General features: G+C 47.4%; 1 protein-coding gene across 4 annotated transcripts in view; it reads left to right on the plus strand.

The window, feature by feature from the left end:
* The first annotated feature begins 495 nt into the window (after nucleotides 1–495).
* Nucleotides 496–22,190, plus strand: part of LMF1 (lipase maturation factor 1) — a 240,766-nt gene continuing 219,071 nt past the window's right edge. For 2 of the 4 annotated variants that reach the window (XM_075165485.1, XM_075165483.1), the window contains exon 1: nucleotides 10,844–11,317. In XM_075165485.1, the coding sequence (XP_075021586.1) occupies nucleotides 11,302–11,317 (16 nt within the window). In that variant the 5' untranslated portion in view covers nucleotides 10,844–11,301. Of the gene's footprint in view, nucleotides 698–10,843; nucleotides 11,318–22,190 lie in introns of those variants that run through there. The other 2 variants (XM_075165486.1, XM_075165484.1) reach the window with 2 other exon arrangements.

A 22,190-nucleotide genomic window follows, 5' to 3' on the forward strand; every position in this document is an offset into this window, starting at 1 on the left:
GCTAAAAACCAGTATTTATGAACTCAGCACGGAGTCAAGTGCTCGACGGCTCTAGACTATAGGAAGCAGAAATCCCGGCAGCATCAGAAGCGGCAAATGTTGAAAGCCTGAGGAATTTAACTTAGCATTTTTCCTCGGGGAGGGAGCCCAAGCGCGGCGGGGCGAGGGGGCTGCGGCGCTGCAGAGGGCCCTGGCCTCCTTGGGCGGGAGGTGGACGAAGGGTTTTGGAGCCAACTCTTTCCGTTTCTTTCTGGGTGTTGTTGTTTTTTTTTTTTAACTTTGCACTTTCTCGCCGTTTTTCAAAGGTCGCTCCCTGCGGCCGGGCCGTACAAACGCCATTTTTCCACAGAAACCCCCGCCCGGGCCCCGCTGACAAGGCCGACCCGGGGCAGCCTCCCACAGCACCACCGCCGCAGCCGCCCCCGCCGCCGCCCTCCCGGCCCGGCGCGGCCCGGCGGCGGTAGCCCGCGGCGCGGCGGGGGGCGGGCCGCACGCATGCTCGCTGCGGGCTCCGACATGGCGGCGCCCAGCGCGGCGCTGAGGCAGAGGCGGGCGGCGGCGGCGGGCGGCGGCGCCCCCCCCGAGGCCCCGGAGCGGGCTGTGGCGGGGCCGGCGGGCAGCAGGGCCGGGCCGCCGCCGCCGGGCACCTTCTGGCTGACCCGCATCGTGCTGCTGCGATCCATAGCCCTGCTTTACTGTGAGTCTCCGGGCGCTGCCCCGCGCCTCTTTCTCTCTCCGCTGCCCGGGGAGCGGGTGGGGGCCCGGCCCGGCCCGGCGGAGCCCCGGGCTGCTGGGGGCGGCCGGGCTCGTCGCCACGCAGAACCCCGTGAAGTCCTGGGGTTGCCCCGTCCCCCAAGGCCTTCCCCGCTGCAAAGCCTCAGGTGGGGCAGGCGGGACCCCCGCCACGGGGAAGGGGTGAGCCCTCCCGTGGGGTCCATGCTGGTGCCACGGTGCGAGGTCCCACCGTGGCGGGAGAGGAGGCCCGTGACCGTCTCACGAACTCGGTGGTGAATTTCTGTTTGCAGGACGGGGGGCTGCAGGGTGCTTTGCTGCAGTCCTGGGTCCGGGCCCCGTCCTGTCATGGCAGGGATGCAGCAATTGCACTGAGGAGCCCTGCCTGCTTTTTACCAAAGTACTGCTTATTTTGGGGTGTTGGGGGTACGCGTTTGCGTACGCAAAGCTTGAGGGGACGACTGGGATGTGAAATGGGAAGAACCTCTTGTTTTCAACTCTTGCTTTGCTGCTGGGACGGGGACCCTGCGGCTGATGGCTGGGATGGTCTTGGGTGATGTTGGGGCTCCCGTGTTGGTGGAGCTGGAAGGAGAGTTTGCTCACACCGCGAGGCTGGTACCTGTCAGCAGAGCTGGTCGGAGCTGGTAGTCCTTCTTCTTCAGGGTAGATGTTGTGAGCTAACTTGCAAAGGAGAAACTCCTCGTCTTACACAGAAGCAGGTCTTTAGCATCTTATGTAGGACTGGAGAAACACGACATTCTTGGGTGCCAACAGTACCAGTCGGGACCTAGAATTGATGTGACCTTAAAATGGTTAACGGTGAAATCGGTTTTCAACCTTGGCTGTGCTCATTTGGCTCTCGCTTTGGCAAGGAACGCTGAGAGCCGTGCTCGGAGCCCACTAGTGCTCCACTTAAAAAATATTCGCAGTGAAACCTAAACTGACATGTAACACACTACGTTACAAATTCTAAACTTGCCCCAGATTTGTCCACAAAATCGTTAGGATTTGTAGGCTGCCAGCCTGCTTAGATTATTTTGCATCAAAACCATGCAGAAGTTGTAGTTTTGTATGGTTTTGACACGTGCTCTGTTTCTAGTTTGGTTTCAGCTCTCGGTGAAATGCGGGGTTATGACTCTTTCAGTCAAAATGAAAGCGATTCTGATATTCCCCCGTGTGTAAATCCAGACTGCTGAGTTTCCCGTAGCTCAGTTGGCAGTTTCCTTATGACAAACTGATTAGCGTTCTCTGCTGTGCGTTCGGTGGAGGCCCGTGCTTTCTGATCATGGATTTGGGGTTATAAATATGCCACATCCAGGACCGAATGCTGTCCTGTAGGGTGCTGGCATGTTCAGTGGGGAGGTGGGAAAGGAGAGGTGGTGGCTGGAGGGGTGGGAGTTGGTAAGGGGGTGATGAGGCAGAGGAGGGCAAAGAGCGAGGCAAACGTATGGGACCTTCTGGTGAGTGGGAGACCTGATTCGGAACAAGGAGAGCAGTAAGAGGTGAGGAGCAAGTATCCCATCCAGGGTCAGGTGAGTTGCAGCATGGAAATGGTTGAAACCTACTGGCTGCAGGGAGAAAGGGAGAGCGAGCATTTGTAAGCCAGAGGGTGAAGCTGAGATGGCAGGCTGGTGAGTGAAAGCGGGATGAAAGAAAATAGGGAGAAGAACTGGATTTGGCACTTTTCGAAAGAGGAAAGGGGAGTGGGAATGCCTGGGAGTGGCAGAAGCGGGGGGGAGACCCCAAAATGCTTCCACAGTACCGAGTGAGGAAACCGTTTTGAGAGAGGTAGCCTCAGAGGAAAGGATTTGGGTACCAACTATGTTTGGGTAGGAGGATGGCTCTGTCCTTTGTAATGGAGGAGGTGCAAGAAAGGAAAAGTTTATGTGCTCGTTATGCAACTTCAGCTTGATTGCGATCAGGTAACAGTGATTTCTGCTGTTTGTTTTGGTTGAGTAACAGCCAAGGGACCCAAAGCCAGAAACCTTGGCCAGATTTGAGACAGAATTCTGACTTGGGCCGTCACTTGCAGCGATGTTGGGGCTCCAGCTCTGATCCCAATGCGGGGGAGACGCTGCACAGCCTACAACCGAAGCACTCACGGAGGGGAAAGTAATTGGTGCATCTGAGGTGGAGAGATTGTGAAGAGGTAGATTCCTCTGTCAAAGGCTGCAAAACCATGATACGACTGTTGGGGTGGGTTGCCTTTTGATCTCTTCTGAGAGCCTGGGTTTAGAAACAGCAGAAAACAATTTAAAGCCTCTGTGCCAAGCACCTCTTCCAAGCTCTTTTCTGAAGATGGAACCATTTACTCTGACAGATTATTTTTTTTCCCAGACGCGGCGATTTGCACACACCGAGTCTCAGACTTGCTGAGGAAACGGTTGATGTCGTTGTGACAGTTTGACATTCCTCAGTCGTGGGATGTTTTTCCCCCTTCTTTCATTTCACCCTTTTAAATGTAACCCTTTCATTCCTGCTGTGTTAAGCAACAAATCCTTTGGGGGACTTTGTGCTAAAGTATCAGGAAAGTGGTCACCCCCTGATGACTGCAGCTCCTGCTTATTAGTGCAGCTGTGTGAGCTGAAAGCTTGTTCTCTCTCCTAGGTGGAAAGGGAGGGGTGGGAGAGTGAAGGACCCTGTGGATGGGATGGAGAGAAACATGATTTGGGGTGTACGGTGATGCTGAGGTGAGGGGCAGAATTGCCAAGCGTGATTTGGGGGCCTGTCACCTCCCTCCTGCCCCTCACTCCACTGTTGAGAGGCTGTTTTATTGCCTGATGCGAGCTGGGGAGATTTTCCTTTGGATCTTCTCCTGCTGAAGGAGGACAGGCAGAGCAAGGCAGGTGTGAAGTATCCTGTGTGCCCTCCCTTCTCCCCTGCCCCCTTTGATTCTAACAGCTCTCCTCTTCTTTTTTTGAAGGGGGTTTCCAGAAGCAGCCAGAGCCTGGGAAGTCCCTGGCAAAGCAGCTGTTGTCTGAGAGGCAGGTTAGAGATGGAAGGTGGGAAAGGATCTGATGATTTGTGGAGGCCAGTGACCAAAACCACCTGCTGCTTGCAGGAATGGGAAGGAAGGGGAAAATGGATCCAAGCTGAAAGTGCTTAGTGAGGTTTGCTCTTTGCAGCAGGGCTGTGCCAGTGGGGTCCTCCCAGCTGAGCACTAAGGTAAATGAAACGCCTGTCTGTGCAATTCTGGTTTTAATAGTAGCTAGCACTGTGCACTTGTAAATTAGGTGACACTTAAATTCTTACAACTGGCAGCCCTCAGAGACGTTTTCAAATCTGGGACCTCTTTCGGCACTTCACCAGCTAAGCATGGGCAGACCAAGTTGTAAAACCCTTCTGGAGGAGGAGGGTGTGAAGTGACACAGAATCCAGCCCTGAACACTGCGGAAGAGAACAATTGTGTAGGTCTTACCCTGTGCTCTGCTGCCCAGACCCTTCTCTCTGTTTCTGTAGGGGTATCTTTGTATAATACTGGTGTGCAGACTGAAGAGACTTGTCTCACAGACTTCCACCGTTGCAACCTGCCTGTCACTGGCTAACTGCAATCTCTAATACAGTAATTCATGGGACGGGGAGGCTTGGAGAAATGATGTTTTGAGATCTGAAGGTTTTCCGTCCTTGTCTTGCATTGTGTGTTTGTTCTTTATGGCAGGAATTGACATTTTGTAAATACAGAAAGTCTTTGAGGTCTTGTTGGAAGTCCTCTTACAGGTAAATAGCTGGTCCCAAAGCTCTTGACAACAAATGTGCTTTATTTGCTCCCTTCACCCTCCTTCTAAATCATTGTTAAGTGCCCTTTTTGGATGATTACTATCATCAGATTCCAGATGTAGAAGTTTAAGTAATTAGATACCACCCTTCCCAATTCCAGCCAGGCTCTGTAGAGTGCTTTGAAATAAAAGCTATTATTTAAATCCAGTTTATCTTCCTTCCCCTTATGTATTGTTTAATAGTAGTATTTTCTTTCCCCAGAGCTAGAGCTACGGGAGGTTCATGCTACTTCTTCCTAATTCTGAAATCTAAAGCCTTCTCAGGGGGGTTTGGCTTCCTGTAGGTTCCTGGCTCTCCCCGGTGTCCTCCCTCCTCTCTCTCTCTGCCCTCTCCCCTGCTTTCCCCCTTCTCTTCCCTCAGTTATATTAAAAGGCTCCCAGTAGCTTTCAGCTTGCCTGGTCAGGATTATAGTACATCTTCGGACGCTTTTTCTCCCCTGAAAGGTTTTATTTCAGTGCAGTGCTTGTTAGCAAGTCTGCACAACAAAGGCAGTATGTTAGCACTATGTCCTCTTAGCAAGCTACATGCCTCCCGTTTAACTCTGCACAAAAGAGCTGCGTAAGCGAGACAGAAGTGCGTTTGGTCCTGAACAAAGCACTTTCACTGTGGGAAGATAAATTCATAGCAAGCAGTGATAGTTTAAGGGAAATGATAACAGGATCCGAGAAGGAGAGGATCTATCTCCCAGTCTGCTGCTTGCCCAGAGCTGGTCTGGAGCAGACGGATCTTCTCAGGGCATCCTCCAGCTGCAGGCTGGACTGCCGCTGGTGTGGTTTGGAACAATCTGGGTCCTATGGGGAAGCTTTTTAGCAGTGCCACAGCCCAGAGTTTTCTATTTGCTTTCACATTATTTCAAACAAAGAGACAATGGGGAGATAAGTGCTCAAAAAGCCTCCAAAGCAACAACCCCAAAGTCTTTAGCTTTGCTGTGAATGGCAATAAAACAAAAAAGTGTTAAGAACGGACTACTCTGTTGTGTGTTTATTTGTGGCTGTAGGGTTGGATGATGAAAAGGGGGTGCTTGGTTTCAGTCTGGCTCTTTGCTCAGTACTTCGGTGTTGTTGTTTCTGTGTTGCAAAACTTTGCAGGGGAATTTATCAATTGAAAACTTACTTGATTCATTTCTCTGATAATAATGAAAAGGCCATGCATATTCTCCTGCTTCTTCTTTTCAGTAGTACAACCTCAGCTTGCCAGCATCCAGCATAGGGCCTTTTTTGAATGCCTTGTTGGGTCAAAGGTGCACTTGATATATGGCTCCAGGCAGATTTTTTTTGTGTGTGCAAAATGTAGTTTGGTTTTCTGTGCTCTTGGTTCATTTCTTCTTGTGGTTTGGGCTTTAAGTAAAAGTTAAGACTTATTTTAATGGGGGGAGAGAGAAAGCCATATGACCGGAAAGTTTTGGATTTCACATCTTTAAATCTTTACAGAGCATGAAGAATGGGATTCTCTCATTCTGCTACCATGACAGGCTGAGCCTGATCCGGGGGAAAGGAACTGAGGTGACAGGGCAATATGGATAGACCAAATCATTTCAGATGGGTGACTCTTGTGTTGCATGCTTGGGTTGTGTTTATTGGTAGCATGTGGGTTTGAACAAGGAACGTGTTCAGTTTTGGGGGAGAGAGGAGGCTGGGAGGGGAAGGAGAAGGTGGAGGGGGGGAGTTAATGGAAAAGTACAGTAAAGCACCTTCTGAGGTGAGAATAAGTGGTGAAGGTCTATTAGCAGTTGATGATAATTTACATGTATTACTTATGTAAAGATCAGCTCGCAGCAGGTAGAGGAGCGTGCTCCCATGTGAGTTGTCAAAGGCTCTGTCTGCCTCCTGAGTGGGAGGGAGCATGGGAGGTGCTGAGGCTGAGTTTTTTTTCAATCTGCAAAGGAGCAAATAGTCTGAAGAATGGCAAAGTGCTTCAGGTGGAAAGAGAGAAGACTGGCATGGGCTGAAGATACCCAAATCCAGGAAGTATTTGTAAAAAGTCCAGGCAGTGAGCAGCCACAGGGGTGATGGGTTTTATGCTGGCTTTGGAGACTTGACGGTGTGCAGAGCTGTGCTTGAGTCTGCAGGGGATGTTGCTGAATTAGGAGCCCAGCCATGGCCTCACGTCGTTCCCATCCATGATGTCGGAAAGGATAGCTATGGGAAAACATCAGCTTCTGTGTCCTGGTCGGCAAAGTGCATCCTGAACTCTGGAAAAGCCCCCTTCTCAGTTATGCTCTCGTTTTGTAAGATGGTACCAGAAAGTGAGAGTCATTCTGAGGGGTTTGGCCTGCTGAAGAGGCTGGAAGGAGTGGGTGACTCTGGATCAGGCCCTGCCTTAGCTTTCTCCATCCTGGGGGAATCCACCGTGGACTCCTCAGTGCCGTATACGCCTGAGCTGGAGGCAGCTCGGGTGCTGATGGAGGCGAGCTGCCTGGTGCATAGGAATGCAAGTGTTTGTGCTGTTCTTGTAGGAAAAACTAAACCCTGAACTGACAGGAGACACTGATGAATGCATTGCCCAGAGTTTGCAAATCCAGGAGTCAAGTTTGCTCAGGAGGAAAGCGGCTTCTCCTGAGCGAGATGCGGAGTCTTGCAGCTCTGTTGGTGACTGAGACGCTGCCCGCTTGCCTGGCTAACAGCGGGGCTCAGCAGCTGCCGGCTGCCCGCTCAGACTCTTTCACCGTTCCAGCATCCCTTAGGGTAAGACCCTTCTCTCTTTGCTGCCAGAGATGAAAATGTCCCTGGACTGGCATGAACCATGCAGAACCCAGGAGCACAGCTTTACAGAGCGTTTGGGGAGGCTGAGGTGGATGCAGTGCCGTTGCTCGAGCAGACTCCGTGCCTTGGACCCCATGCGTGGTTGAAGCCAGCATGCTGTGTGGGTGGGTCCCCGCAGCATCGGCTGACTTACTAACTGGTGAATTCTGGTTCATGTAACAGAACTGCTCTTGCCACCCTCTTGCCGGGAAGAAGCTATGGGACAAACAAGAGAAGTGATTAACCTTGCCCCATGCCCCGGCAGTGCAGCGAGCATGCCAGCCAGTGCCCAAGGTGGAAGCAAACTTGTTTGACCATGTTTACCTGGAGGGAGTGGGAAGATGGAGAGTGGAAAATCCCCAAATGCGAAGCCAAAGGGAGAGAGGTTTCAGAATAGGGGTTAAGGAAGAGGAAGAAAAGCACAGGCTTTGGGGGCAAAAGGGACTTCTCCCTCCCCCCCCCCCCCCCCCAACTAAGCCAAGATCAAAGGGAAGGTTCCTGGAGAAGGGAGCAGGGTCTGTGTTATAGTCAATTTAAGGATACAGTTTCTCGAGAAGAGTTCAGGGAGAGGAAGCAATGACAAGCTGACAAATAACTTCCCTTTTTTTCCCCTGGGATCTATGCATCTCCTGTGTTGTTGAAGTCCTTTGCAGAATCTGTCTTTAGTTTCAACTATTGCATGTGCCTGGTGACATGGGAACTGCTGCCTTCAGGGTGAAGCCTCTCAAAGGCTTAGCTGGTGCCTTGGGAGAGTAGGTCTAGACGATTTGGTGGTGGGGTTTGAGAAGTGGGTGCTGCCTAAGGGATGTGCCCTTCAAAGGTGCTCCAAAAGATGCTGGAGATGAGTGGAGAGGGAGCACGGTGTGAGACAGCGGCTCAGCTTGGGGAGTGTCCAGGAGAGGGAGCTGGATCCGGACGGAGCAGCACGTCTAGGAAATGCTGCACACGTGTGAGCAATAAACGGCGCTCGCCGGACGTGGGCCCCGATGGCTTGGGAGGGTGATGGATCGAAACGTAGGTGGAACGGTCAGGATTTGGTTTGAGTTAGATGAGTTCTTCATCACATTGGGCCTGTTGCCGGTGGGATTTAGTTGTGAAATCATAATATATGAAATATCAGCAGTGCAGCATCTTGTGAGAAATCAGTGCTTTGGGAGAAAACCTCTTTGGAGCCCAAACTGGGCAATATTGAGATGTGCAGTTCATGCCAACCTATAATGCAGTCTTTGCTGCTTTCAGACTTAAAAAGGCTGTACAGTATTTTGTACATACAATGTGTACTTTTCTGCAATTGCTATAGTTTATTTTTCCTAATTTACCCTTTCCTTGTTTATCTTGCATACTGTGCAGGGGTCTAATTTAGATTTTTTTAGAAAAAAAACTCCTTAGCAGTTATGGGTTGGGGCAGCAATTTCTGTAGCATTTAGAGGTGAATTTGATTAGCGCTTTTGGAAAACTGTGCAGCAAATTGCAGTGCTAATCACGGGAAATCAAGCCATGGAGTTTTAAGGCAGAGTTGGTCTTTATTTTTTTTTAAAACCAAAAATGAAGATATTAAGTTGTCTGAGGCTCAGAAGCTTTATATTTCTGCCTGTTTCATGTGTCAGGCTTTCTGATTACACAGTTGTGCCGAACAGTGTGTTGGTCGAAAAATATGAATACTCGAAAATATAAAACACTTAGTTTGCGGTCCAAAGCTGATTTTTTAGTGTTGCGATCAGTTTTTTCTCTTGTCCCTCCCTGTCTGTAATTGAGTAAAATATTCTGCGTGTCTTTCATTAGTTTGTAAAATCCTTCACTGTGTATAGAAGATGGACAGAAAGAGATACAACCAATTAAGCCCCCAACTTTATTGTGTTAGCGCTGTGATTCAGGATCTGTTGAAATCAATGGGAACCCTCCCGGTGACCTCAGATACGCGTTGGATTGTGAGTTTTAGTGGTTTTTCAAATGAGAACAAAATACACGCTGTGTGCAAAGTAATGCAGTAAGTGTTAAGTGGATTAACTGAAATCCACTGGAGACCTTTGTGTGTGTCTGGGGGGAATGGGACATTTGTTTTATTCCCTGGGGCTGCAGACTTTGGGTTGCTAATCGAACTTCAAAGAAAGGGGAATCCAGGCCTGAACTCGGGGTATAGTTTCACATAGACTTTCTACCAGTGTTCCCAGTGAGAGAGACCAACCAGATGAACACCAGAATTCTTGTTTGCAGAATGACAGTATTCAGATAAGGAAGGAAACAGATTTGATCATTAGCTAAGGAAGATTGAGGGGGGAGACAGATCAGCCTTTTGTAAGACCTCTGGTATTGCTGTGTGTGACGTGGCTGGTGTTTGGGTAATGTTTGAAAGATGGGTAAGTTAGCCTCTGGGAGCAAAATGTATGGAGCATAATCAGGAAATGTTGGCCTTCATCATTTTTTTCTGAGAAATGGAGATTACTGCAGTTACGAACTGCAAATTGGTAACTGGAGGAGATTCCTAAAATATGAGATAATCCCTAGAAGCCGACCAGCTTTCTCTGTAGAACATCAAATTCTAGGTCTATAATCTGTAATTAAATTGCTTATGTGCTGTTAAAAAAAGCATCTGGCTGTTCTAAGATTGTCCAGTGCATAGACACTATAAATGAGAGCTGTAGTGACATGTAAAAAGTAGCAATTTAGAGGACAGAAAAATATTAAGACTTTGTATTTCCAACCTACCAGGATGTGAGAGGGTCCAGAAGATCAACCCATAGCATAACTACTGCCTTTTGCAGTTGCGATGAATAACCATTTATCATTATGCTGCCAGAAGAATTAAGGTGTCCTTTAGACACCTCTTAAATGGTGTGTATGAGTTTAAGCTGTGTGATTAACAATATTTTGAAATATTAAGTGTTTTCAATATAAGGAAAAAATCCAGTACTTGATAGATGCACAGGTAGCGTTATGTAAAAATGGAGATACGTTGTCCTCTAAAGTCAAAGCATAACCTTGCAGGCACAATCTGCTATCAGTCTGCTGTGGGTTATTTGTGCTGGGAGCAGCAGACATTGTAGATCACCACCACCACCACCAAAACCCAGGCTGGAGCTGTTGTCTATTTACACTGCACAATGTTTTGTGAAACTGAAATTTGTTGGAAAGCAAAGCTGAAGGAAGTTGTGTGCGCTCTGCCGGCTGCTTCAGCTGTGCTCCCCAGTACCTGTGCGTGAACTGAGTGTTTCTCAGTGTCTCCTTTCCAAACACTTTTTGTAGAAAGGAAATTCTGTCTGGAAGTCTTGAAATTAATGCATTACTTTCACTTGTACTCTGCAGTGCAATTAAGCTGTTTTCCTCATCTGCATTAGGAGATGAATAGCGTATGTGACTAAGCTAGGGTCACGCGGAGTCTAACAGAGCTGGGCTGAGCCTCCTGTTCCTACATTGGGTCAGGTCGCTCGGTTACAGGGAGCTTTTCCCAGAAGTGCATTGTTGAGTTTGCCTGAAGCAAGTGGCATGTCTCTTAGAGCTGTTGAGGAGAAAATTATCTCAAAACAGACTCTGTGCCATTTCCTGGTGTGAAGGCAGAGGCAGTATTTACAGAATTCCTCTGCCTTCTGCATCGTGGTTAATAGAAATGACTGTGTTGTATTTTAATGGAGATGAGGACATGTGAATAAATTCCTTCCCGAGGCATGAATATACTTCTGTAACTCTGGACTCAAAACACGTACTTCAGCGTGGATGATTTCTAATACTGTTTTTTTTCCCCCTCCTTGTTTTCCTCTAGTTGTGGCCTTCCTGGTGGCGTATCATCAAAACAAGCAGCTAATAGGAGAGAAGGGGCTGCTCCCTTGTAAACTGTACCTGCAGAATGTCAAGGAGTATTTCAAAGGGAAGATAAACCTGGATGCTCTGAGCTATGCGCCAACAATCATCTGGTTTCTGGATTGGTCAGACATGGACAGCATCTTGGACTACCTCTCCCTGTTTGGCCTGGCAACTTCAGCCTTTGTATTGGTAACTGGATGTGCAAACATGGTCCTCATGGCTGTCCTGTGGGTTCTCTACCTCTCGTTGGTCAATGTTGGACAGATCTGGTAGGTTAACAATCTCTCTGCTTTGTTCTTCTCTGTAATCTCTTGCTGTTCATTGTACACGTTGACTTTCTATTACAATTTGAGATTGGTAATCTGGTAAGGAGTGATGTAGGAATGTGAGATAAGGAAAGCATTTGGCAGAAATGAGTTATGGGCATGCCCCTGCTCTCTCTCTTTGCCGGGATATCTGCTCTGATTTCTGTTGTCATCTCTGAGAGGCAAATTGGCTGCATAATGTGCCATGCTACACATTGTCCCTGCTGTGGAGTACCTTCCCTCATGGCTGTTGCAAGGGAATTCCCTTAATAATTACCTTTGAATGATTTCTCAATTTTTAGTTCTATCCAGAAGAGAGCTGGAACACTCCGGATAAGTACATAAAGCCCGCAGGGAAAAGTAAAGGAGAAATAGTGTCTGCACATCCCCTTGCTGCAGGGAAAGACTGCGGTGCAAAAGTAAAGGCTTTAAGTGGTCCTCACAGTTGTCAAGGCACCAATTACATTTGTTAAGAGGATGGGCCCTTAGGAAACCACATTTCGTTAGCTGACCTCTTCAAGTACCTCTCTGCCTGTAGCAGAGGTGGTATGGTAGCTTTGGGGAGGTAAAAAGTCATGCCATGAAGGTGTGCCCAAGCTGTGAACATGACACAGCTGTGTCATTGACATGTTCTGGCTCTGTACAACACATTTCAGGACACCTTCTATATAGACGAGCTCAGTGAATTTAATTTTAAGGATTTGCATGTGCTTGGGCAGCCCTGCATCTTGTCCTGTCCCATTCATTCCTATCCTACTCCAGATGGTATGCAAGTGGGTGAAGGATAACAGCTTCAGTTTTCTGAAAAGCTCTGTTCTCTGAGCTCTTAACTCAGCGTGGACTTAAGACTGTGAAAGAAAGCCACAAAATTTGAAAAATAACTTGGTGGATAGTTTTCCATTGCCCATTTCCAAGTTATTCCAAAATAGCTTGTCTATTTGTCTAGATGTTTTATGTTACAGCGCAAGAATTCAAGCACCATCCTGCTCTCATTTCCAGAGATACAGGAGCCTGTGTCATTGTAGCAGCAAAATCCGGATGCGTTCCTTGACTTCTTTCTCTTTGCATTTCTGTTTGTGGGGGAGGAAAACCCCTAACAACCTCCCCCTCAAGCTGCAAAGGTTTTGTAGCTGAAAGCAGGACCCGAGGCTGAAGGTTTGATCTGGCTTGCTCCTGAAGTAGTGGGCTAACTAAGACATTAGCGTGACAGGCTTTCTTCGTTAGTACCCACAAGGCACTCTGGAGGGCTCAGTGTACTGCTGCCGCTGCTGTAGCAGTGTTATAATGTCATTATAGTTTTGATTTTTAAAAAAGCTAGCTGGAATGTGTTCTCAATGGCTCGTTGGGCAGTCGTGTTCTGTGCTGGTCCTCTGCTCCCAGTTGCTTTTCCTGGTGCAGGCAGGCTGAAGGCAGAGGTGTGATGTCTTCGCCGCCGGTGCTGGCGGGGTGACAGTCCTGCAGAACTCCCAGGTTTTTGCCAAAAGAAATCCAGTTGTGCCTGTTGAATGCGTGGCTGTTTTTGTCGTCTTTCAAGTCTTAAAGGGAGAGGCGAAGGGCAGGGGATAGCGAGGGGAGCCTTTTGCCACTGCTGCACTGAACCACCACCAGTGTCCAGCAGCCCATGTCCAGATGCCTCTTCCTGAGAGGGGTTAGAAGCTCAGGGCCAAGCGTTAGGTCTCTGCAGCTCTGAAGACAATGAGCTGGCCAGCAGGAATGCAAGTGGAGCCCAGAGTTTGCCTTTTGTGGATGCTGTGGTTGAAAGGAATTGACTCTTCATATTTGAGATAAGGCTGTATTTTTTCCTCCTTTGCTACTTCACATTTGGAGTTTAAAAGTTACCCTGGCACAGGCAGGTGACTCCTGGTATACAGTGATAACACACCAGGGGAATGGGTAGGTTCTTCTGGGGAAGGGGTGAGAGAGAAAAGAGGGGGCAATAGGAGGCGTTGCCTCAACTTCATCTCTTCTCAATTGTGCCATCGAATATATTAAACAGGAAATTAGGTGGTTCTTGTAAAGGGGTGAGGGAAAAGAATCAAAGTAACCCAGCAGTACAGTTCATTCAGCTGTGGTTACATTTTTCATTAGATCCTCCGAAATGGGTCACTGGGTGGTCAAAACCATATTATTATTGTGCATACAGTGTGACATTCAATTCCTGGAGAAGGGGATGCTGGGTGGCTAGGTACTTACAGGGCAAGTAAACGTGGGGAAAGAGCAAAGGCGGGGTTTAACTAATTTCTCACTGTCCTTCAGGGAATTGTGGTGGCACGAGGGATGAGCTGAGAGTACCTGAAATCTCATGAATTCTGCTGCTAATCGTGGGTGGGTGGGTGGCAGCATTGGCCTTAAAAATAAGGCTGGCTTTAAAACTCCCTTTTCACACTGGTTTGTAGGTGGGCTTAGATAGTCTGTTAACTTTGTCTTACTCTCAAATTTGGGCAGATTGAGAGGTTTTGATGAGTTCTGATTCTTCTCCAGAGCATCTGTTGAAGACCACAGTGACTTCTTATAAAGGGAAAGGGCAACATTGTCAGGCATTCCTGATCAGAGTTACGAGATAGCTCAGCAAAGAGGCGTCTGAAATGAGGAAGAAAATCCTCCTGTGGCCACGTTGTTTTGTAGTTATTGTACAGTCTTTCTTAGTGTTCCTCTGCAGCCGGCAGGCGTGGACTCCTGCGAGCTGGCACTGCTGGGCTGGGCACGCACCCATCAGCTGAGCCGATCCAGAAAAATCCTTTGCAGTAGTTGCCTGGGAAGCCAGTTCAAGGAAGATACGGGGTGATAAGGAGGAATAGAGTTCTCTTCTTTAGGCCAGTGAGGAACAATTTATTCCTTTTATTGCCTTTTTCTATTTTAATTTTAAATGTTTCTATTTGTTTTGGGCTGGAGTCTCCAGATACCGGGCGCTGCTGCAGGAGCGGGTCTTTCAACTGCTGTCCAGCTGGCTTGGGCTCAGAGTCAGAGGAAGCTTCAGAAGAGCAAACCGTCTCCTTTGAAGGGCAGGAGATGTTGCCTGCCTGCCCTGGTACTGCAGACCTCCACCTGTGAGCCGGGGAATACACAGTGTGCCTGGGGACAGCTGAGCCTGCTGTGACAGCATGGCAAGGGACCAGCTAAAGGTCTTGGAGGGTGTAATAACCCTCAAGACAGCTGCTCCTGGAACAGGCTGACGTGAGCTGTTTGTAATGGATTTTGCGGGATAAGGATTACTTTGGCAACCTAAAATCCTGAGAACTGGGGCCAGGATGTTGTCCTGGCCCTGAATTCTTGACTTTGCCAGTTTACTGTTGGCTCTGCCAAAGTGCAGGTGAACTGTCTGAAATAAGATGTACTTTGGTGGTTCTCAAAACTAGGCTAGCTTTCAGAGAACAGCATATTAATTTTGGTACCTGTGAAATGCGAGGCCAAGATTGCCTTTGCCAAATTTGAAAGTGGAAGGCACAGGGAAGCTTTTGTAATTCTGGGCACTCTGTTCCCAAAACAGCTGTGGTATTCGGGGTCTGCTCAGACTCAGAATCTGCTCAGGTCTTCTCTGGGTCATGGGGCATGTGTATAACGGTGCAGCCCTTGCATCACAAGCTCAGTGCGTCTGTCTTAAAATACTGTATTTTTTTTTCCCCTCTGCCATTTTGAACTTTTCATTTTGAAGTAGGAGGAGACTCTCAAGAATCCAAAGGTCTGCCAGTGCAAAAGAATATATAATGTCTGACCCATAGGCTGGGTGAAGTGCTTAATCATTATGTTAATTTGAGCCTTGATTTTTCTTGTAGTTTCTCCAGACGATGCCTAATTTCAGTAAAATAGTAACAGTAAAAAGTGGTCCCAGTTTGAGTATAATAGAAGCTATTTAACGAAGCTAAAGATGCTTAAAAAGATTTTGTGGGAATTCCCCATATTTCAGCGTCCATTTTGCAGACTGCAAGTCCTGCTTGTCTGGGTTCAGTCATTGGAAGAACAGTGCAGCTCCACAGGTCCAATACGAATGGCTTTGCCTTTCTCCCCACTTCCTCCCTCCTGAATATTAATATAATGGATTGCCGTACATTTAAAAAAGAATGGGAAAAGCTGCCCCTTTGTTTAAAAGGAAAAATACTTGTTGCAGGTGACCTCATGAAACCTCCATTTGTGGTTTTATTCCCTACGGTTTCTGGTGGGGCATATGTCTGCAGAGATGGACCATCAGCAGTAGAGGTCCTTTGTTAGGACAAGCTCTCTGGGAGAGGCGTTCCGGCAGAAGTTGAATCATTTTTGTACCAGAATAACTAATGCACTTCTAAAGTGAATTCGTAATTCTGGAATAAAATCACTTTTATCCCACAGTAAGGTGTCTCCAGAGAGCTATTACATTTTCTTATATAAACAAACTTTTAAACTACTCTGCCACTGATCTCCTGTTTCTTCTTCTGTTGTTTCCTCACCGAACCACCCCCCCAGCATTTTCAAATGTCATCTGAAAACCCTTCCTTCCCCTTGGTTATTGTGTTGTTTCATTTTACAAAGCGTATTGCCCACTGTTAGAGAGCGTTCAGTGGTACAGTTTGTAAGACACTTGATACAAAAGCTAGAATTGTGGGTTTTTAAATCCTATTGCCTTTTTTTCTTTCATGACTAAGATTCTGGTAGAGTTACAAGAGCTCAAGGGAATAGATTAAACAAGCCAATAAATAAAACATTATAGTATGAGGTGGCTACAGCGTTCTTTTCAGTGTGTTCTTCCCTTGTGGAAAATGTTGGTGGAGCTACTGCTAACAGGTATTTAGGGTAAAATAAGACTAAGCAGCACACCTTTTTTTCTGCAAGGAATATGAAACCGAACAGTGCTTCACCGCTGTGCAACCCCAGAGATTGCAGGCGAGGGCCGTTTGAGCTGTGTTCACGTGCCCTTCGAAGCCCTCGTGCCCAGGTGGTTCCCAAGAAGTTGCAGATGCTGCAGCACTTTTCTAGAGCACAGAGAGGAGCACATGCCTCTGTCTTTCTGGCCCCAAATGCCTGGGTTTTTTTTTTCATATTTAGCTGATTGAAAATAGTATTAATAGCTTTTAAATGTAATATTAAGGACTTATTGGAGGGAGAGGTATACTGCAGGTCATGAAAGCATGTCTCTGAGGCATGTAATTTAATTGCAATTAAATTACCGTTCTCAGAAGTTCATTTACAACAGAGAAAGAAGAAAGACTTGTATGTCATGGAGGTTTTGTGGTTTATATGTCTCATTAAAAACCACTTGACCTATGCAGGACTTTAATCACAGTCTTGTGTGTGCTAGCGGATGAACTGGTGACTGGTTCAGGCTGAACTCCATTAAATGCTAGGGAGCTGATGAGATGCTCAGGGCTGTGTTTTCACTCTCCAGGAGGGCATTAGTAGCCATTAAATGGACCTCTTCCCCACTTTCTTTCCTGTTATATTCTACAGCTTTGGTTTTTCAGTCTAACGCAGTTGGGTTTTTGTCTGGTGTCATCCTATCCAGTAAAGGTTAGAAACAGATCTCTTCTGAATTTCTTATTCCAGCTTGTAAAACAGCCAGCATGTGAATTGTGGGCTGGATTTGGTAAAACATCATTCCCATTTTTAAGTGTACTGGTTTGTGACCCTCTTATGACAAGGGCACAGCACTTCTGGAAATCCTGATTTTATGACTAGAAGAGTCCTAGTCTGACATGCAAAATACAGATGGAAGAATCACCCTTAGAGCTTCCAGCAGACCAGAGCCAGATCAAGGGTGAATGAACATATCCACACGGGTGCACTTGAGCTAATGCACGTTTTATTAAGTAACTTGGGTAATTCGGTAAGACTTTTGACTGCCCCCAAGCAAGCAAACACTGAAAGATGAGGAGCCGTGCAAGTAGGGAATAGGAACTTGCGTGTCCATTCATCAGTATGCTTGGTTCCCTTGGGAAGTTCTCCGAGGTGGCACTGCACAGGCAGGAATGGATGCGTCGGGCTGTACTTAACTGTGTGACCTTGGCAAGGTCTTTCCATTAGTCTATATCCTGCTTTATCTGCCTGTCTGGAAGTAATACAAGCTTGAACTGAGGGACTGTAAGACTTGATTAATATTAACTTTACAGATATTAAAGTTTGAAGTGCAAGCAAAAATTAATTTTGTGCCTGCATCCAGTGTACAATTGTATTAAAAAAAAAAAAAGTATTTAGGACTTTAGATGAATCACATCAACAAATACCACCTTGATGCGTATGCTAAATTGGAGTCGTTTGAAGTTTGCTAGGGGCTTTGCAAATAACCCGCTTGCAAAGAACCCTTTTGGAACCTGGCTTTATTTTTCTAGCTTTCCAAAATATCCCAATGACAACAACAACAAGAAAACTTAGAATATCTTACTCCTTTATCTGGCCTGGCCTTGGCAATAAACCTCAGGAATTTCTTTGTTATTGCGGATTGCAGCCTTGCATCCCTTTTGCTCCGAACTCCCCTCCCTCTTTCCCCAGAAAGAAAAGATTATCTCTAGAAACGTAACCCAAAAGTTGAAGGATCTCAGGGGGTCATCCTTCCTGTCGAGGAAGCTGCTTTTTGGCACTTCCTACTCGCACAGAAGAGAGGGAGCGTATCGGTTTCAAAGAATGCTGAGAGCAGCCGTGAGCAGTTGATATGACATATTAATGAAAACAAAGATTAATACCATGTGACACTGTTGCCTTGCTGTACAACTGGGAACTAATGAGGCTAATGAGAACCATATTTTTGTTTGAGAGATTAAAATTTAATCATGGCTGATGTCAGAAATGAATCATTTAGCGTTCCCCCCCCAGCATGTGTAAGGTTTCCCCTCCCTGCCCTAGGCTGGCTTTTGGTTTAGCAGCAGTCCTGGAGAGGGGCCGGCCCTTGCCATCTGCTCGCCTGGCATTCAGCGTGGCTGGGAAGGAGGAGGGTGGTGCCATGGCTGGCTGGCCTTCCGTAGTCCACGAGACCTGTAAACGTGTGCTCTGCAGTGTGAGGTTACTTGTCTTGGTTGAGGCAGTTGAGTTAAATGCTCAATGGCAACGGGTTGTATGCCATTAATTTAGGCTGGGATTTTTAAAGGGGCAAGTAGGAGCAAAGACCGCAGTTGCCATAGGATGTCCAAGGAGGTTTGAGTGTGCTCCTGCCCACATCTACTCCAAAAAACGTGCATTAGTCTGTGAGAGTGGCGTAGACTGAAAAGGCAGGCAGAGATGAACCTGATTAAGAAGCCAGGTCCAGCTATGACATGAATTTGAGAAGATCTGCATGAGCTGTCAGTAGAAGAGGAGCTGCCAAAAGCCTTCAGGGCTGTCAAGGGATGCTTCGGTGGGGTCTCGGGCTGCACCAGGTCTGGTCGTTGCCTGCTTCCGTGAATATATTCCTGGAGAAGAACTGAACCGTGGCAAGTCTAACTTGCCGTTGAAACATGATACGAAATACAAGAGAAGCGGCTTTGGTGAAATGGTGTGCCGGGGTTTTTTGAGCAGCTGCAGCGTGGAGATTGCAGCATTACTGCTGCGGCTATTGATTTTGTAGCAAGTAGTGCCTCTAAGATTAACGACGTCTGAATAATGTGAATGCTTGTAGAAACTTAAATAGGTTTAAAAAGAGGGAAACTAAAGGGGAATTTAAATATTTTACATTGATTGGTTGCATGTATTGTTTTGACTTACTGTAATTACTGGCTTCGCTTCACTTAATAATAGCACTTTTGAAGGATTTTTTTTTTATTTAAATCTGGTGTAAGATAGCCAGAGATCTATAAAAATGAAATCACCGCGTGTAGAAGAGATCATTTCTTTTGTCTACAGTAGAAAACAGTATTGTGCCGAGGGTCCCCTTAAGGTGTGTGCAGGGGCTGTAGCGTTATGTCCGTACCGCAGCGTTCCCCGGCTGTTCGGGTGCCGACTGGTGCTGCTCCCGTGAGCATCCCATTGCCAGCCAGCTCCTTCTGCCGCCAACGCATGCTCCGTCTGTTAAATGTGCACTGTGGAATTGCCCTCTGAGTCCTGGTTCATAACCTTTTATCACATTAATTCCAGTAACCGCTTCTGTCTAAATGTCAGGGCTGTTACCTGTATCTAGTATTAAGAAAACATAGAAAAGCAGTGGTGTGTGTCTGCTGCTTCGCTTTGCAGAAAGCCTGACAAAATGACTTAACGTTGTAGAGCGTAATGCTTTGATAGCATAGCAAATGTCAGCAAAAGGCACGTAGCAATATTCTTTCACCTTCTTCCTGCTTCCCCTGCCCCTGACTTGATTCCGTGAGAAGACCGTGTTAAAACATCAGTGGCAATTGGAATTGGATACAGGGTAAAGCCATTGCACAGGGAGCTGCACATACTCTATGGACAGTTAATAACACCCCAGTGTTTCCTTTGCACAAACTGTCTCTAGATTCCAATCACTTCTGCAAATCACGGCCGATGAGAAAATGAGAGCAAAGAAATTATCAGAAGATTATGTGGTTAGTGGCGTGGCTGTGCAGTGTCTGATGTACCACAGGGCTTTGCCAGAGACTGAGACAAATATTTTTTAATTGCTTATTATCTGGCACATCTAATTGCCAGCTGTATCCAGTATGTAGACTTGGGTATTGATTCCACAGCTGAAAGATTTAGGAAAAGAATGAATAATGGTTTTTGTTTTTGTTTTTTTGTTAAACTGTAACTTGCCAAATAGCTTCATGCACCCAGTCTGGTCCAGCACACGTTCATGTTGTTTAACTCATCTAACTTCTGAAACAGCTGTGGTTGGAAAGAATGTTAATACGGTGATTGGTACAGCCGAAAAGCAATCAGGGGTTAGGGAAGGGTCCAAGCCCTGGTGGGATCTGTGTTTACTAACTTCCCTAAGGGTCTTAATCCAGAAATTTATTCTCAAGAACAGTGTTTGCTACCAGCGGTGCCGGCTCATCACTGGGCTGGGGTTACTGCACAAGGAGAGTTATCGCAGGGCTGAGCCATGTTACTGGAGAAATGTTCCAGGTCTGTCTGGGTAAACAGCTCCGTCCTGGAGAAGGGGAGGCAAGCGACTGCAAAAACAGGCAAGCTCTCTTGGGGGAAGGGTCTGGGGTAGAAAGTAGGTGGAAACTTGCACTAGAATAACTCATGTCTTTATGAACTTAGTGTAGAGGAAATGACCACGCTTTCACTGAAACCATGGCCTTGCTGCAGACTTCTTCATTCAATCGGGAATCGCACTCAGTCTGCAGAATGGTTGGCAGTGGGGGGCCAACCTTCAAAAAGAGATTAATTAATGCAGTTAAATGATTCTTTTCTTTTTTAAGCAAGGAATGGAATTACTGAAATGCAGTTTTCCTGGGATTTTACCTGCCAGCATGCTGACAGCAGAAATACAAAACCTTTCTGCTGCTGGTCCTGAAAAAGCAGGATGGCAGCACTTGTTTTGTGCTGCCCCCCCGTGCACGCACTCACACCAAAATGCCGTGGTGGGACTGACCTCTTGTTCTAGGGCTTGAATGTGTCCAAGCCGATGCTGACCCCTTTATTTTCCACCATGTCTGTTTCCACTTGCCATGCACATGCTTTTCAAGTTCATTCTGCCTAGGGAAATGCAGCGATTTCGGCAGGTCGGGCAGCCTGGTGTGGCTCCTGCCGGGCTCTGGCAGGGTGAAGCGGGGTGGAGGAGCTGCAGTGCTGCTGCGGTCGCCTTCTTGCTGCCGGCTCCCATTCTCACCTTTCCTGCCTTGGACTCACCATCCGGCTTAAGGAGCAGCTCAGAATAGGGTTCTCGAGGCTGCCATTTCAGCGTCTGGTTTTGGCACTGGAAGGATTTAACCAAAGCAAACTTCCCTTGAGTTTGGCAAATTCTGCAGTCACATAAGCCAGGGCTTGCAATAATTTTTAGCTTTGGAAATGAGCACGGACAGAACAGTTGGCGAGTGCCGGGGCTTAGCTGGGTAATTCACATTTGGTCTCTTAACCAAGCCTGGTTCCCTGCCTTGCAAGGGGAAAATAAAGTGGTGCTTCGATGGCTTGCCGCTTGCTCGGCCACGGGGAGAGCCGTGCGGCAGCGCCCGACCGCGACGGCTGCGCGGGATGGGCGCGGGTGCGAGCACCCGGCGTGGCTCCAGGAGGGCGGCCGTGCCGTTCCTCATCAGCTGGTTGGCTCCAGCTCTGCCCAGGCACCTTTCCCAGCACCATGTGCAAACCGAGGAGTAAACCTCATCCTCGAGCACTCTTTTTTTAATGTTATCCCTGTTCCTTCCATTTAAATGTGGATGTTGTAATTACAGAGCGCAGAATCCCAGTTTTTAGAGATCTGTGACCACAATAAAGTGAATCCAGAAACCAGACGAGTGGTTTCATTTACTACCATTCTAGCTTATTTCCTCCCCCCACGACCGCTGTGCAATACTAAAGGCTTGGCAGCAACTGAAACCAGCTGTCAAAAATGTTTCTTACCCCCACACTTTTAAGTTAATGATGTTCTGAAATTAATGGTGCACTAGACTAATTCTGTCATTTCATTTTGATGGACTCTCGGTCTCTTGCAAGTGATGTTTGCCAACTGGCTTCTTTGTTTTGAGGCAGTGTGCTGAGGAAGTGGATCCCCAGGTGCCAGGTCCTGTACATATATATACATTGAAAAGATGGTTTTTGTTGTCCTGAAGTGTTTACAGCTTTAATTTGGTTCGTATATTGTGGTTCACCAAACAAGCTTTCAGGCACGTAAACTAGTAACTTTTAGGAGCGTCATGTGCAAGACAGCCGTGGATGAGGTTTTCCACTTCTCGGAGCTGGGAGGTGTCAGCCAGCATCTCGTGTCTGGTTGTCACATTGCGCTGGAAGTGGCTACGGCCCCACGCCGGGCAGAGAAGAGGCACAAGCCTCGGCGGCGGGGAAG

The sequence above is a fragment of the Calonectris borealis genome, chromosome 16, assembly GCF_964195595.1.
Source record: "Calonectris borealis chromosome 16, bCalBor7.hap1.2, whole genome shotgun sequence".
Classification (NCBI taxonomy): Eukaryota; Metazoa; Chordata; class Aves; order Procellariiformes; family Procellariidae; genus Calonectris; species Calonectris borealis.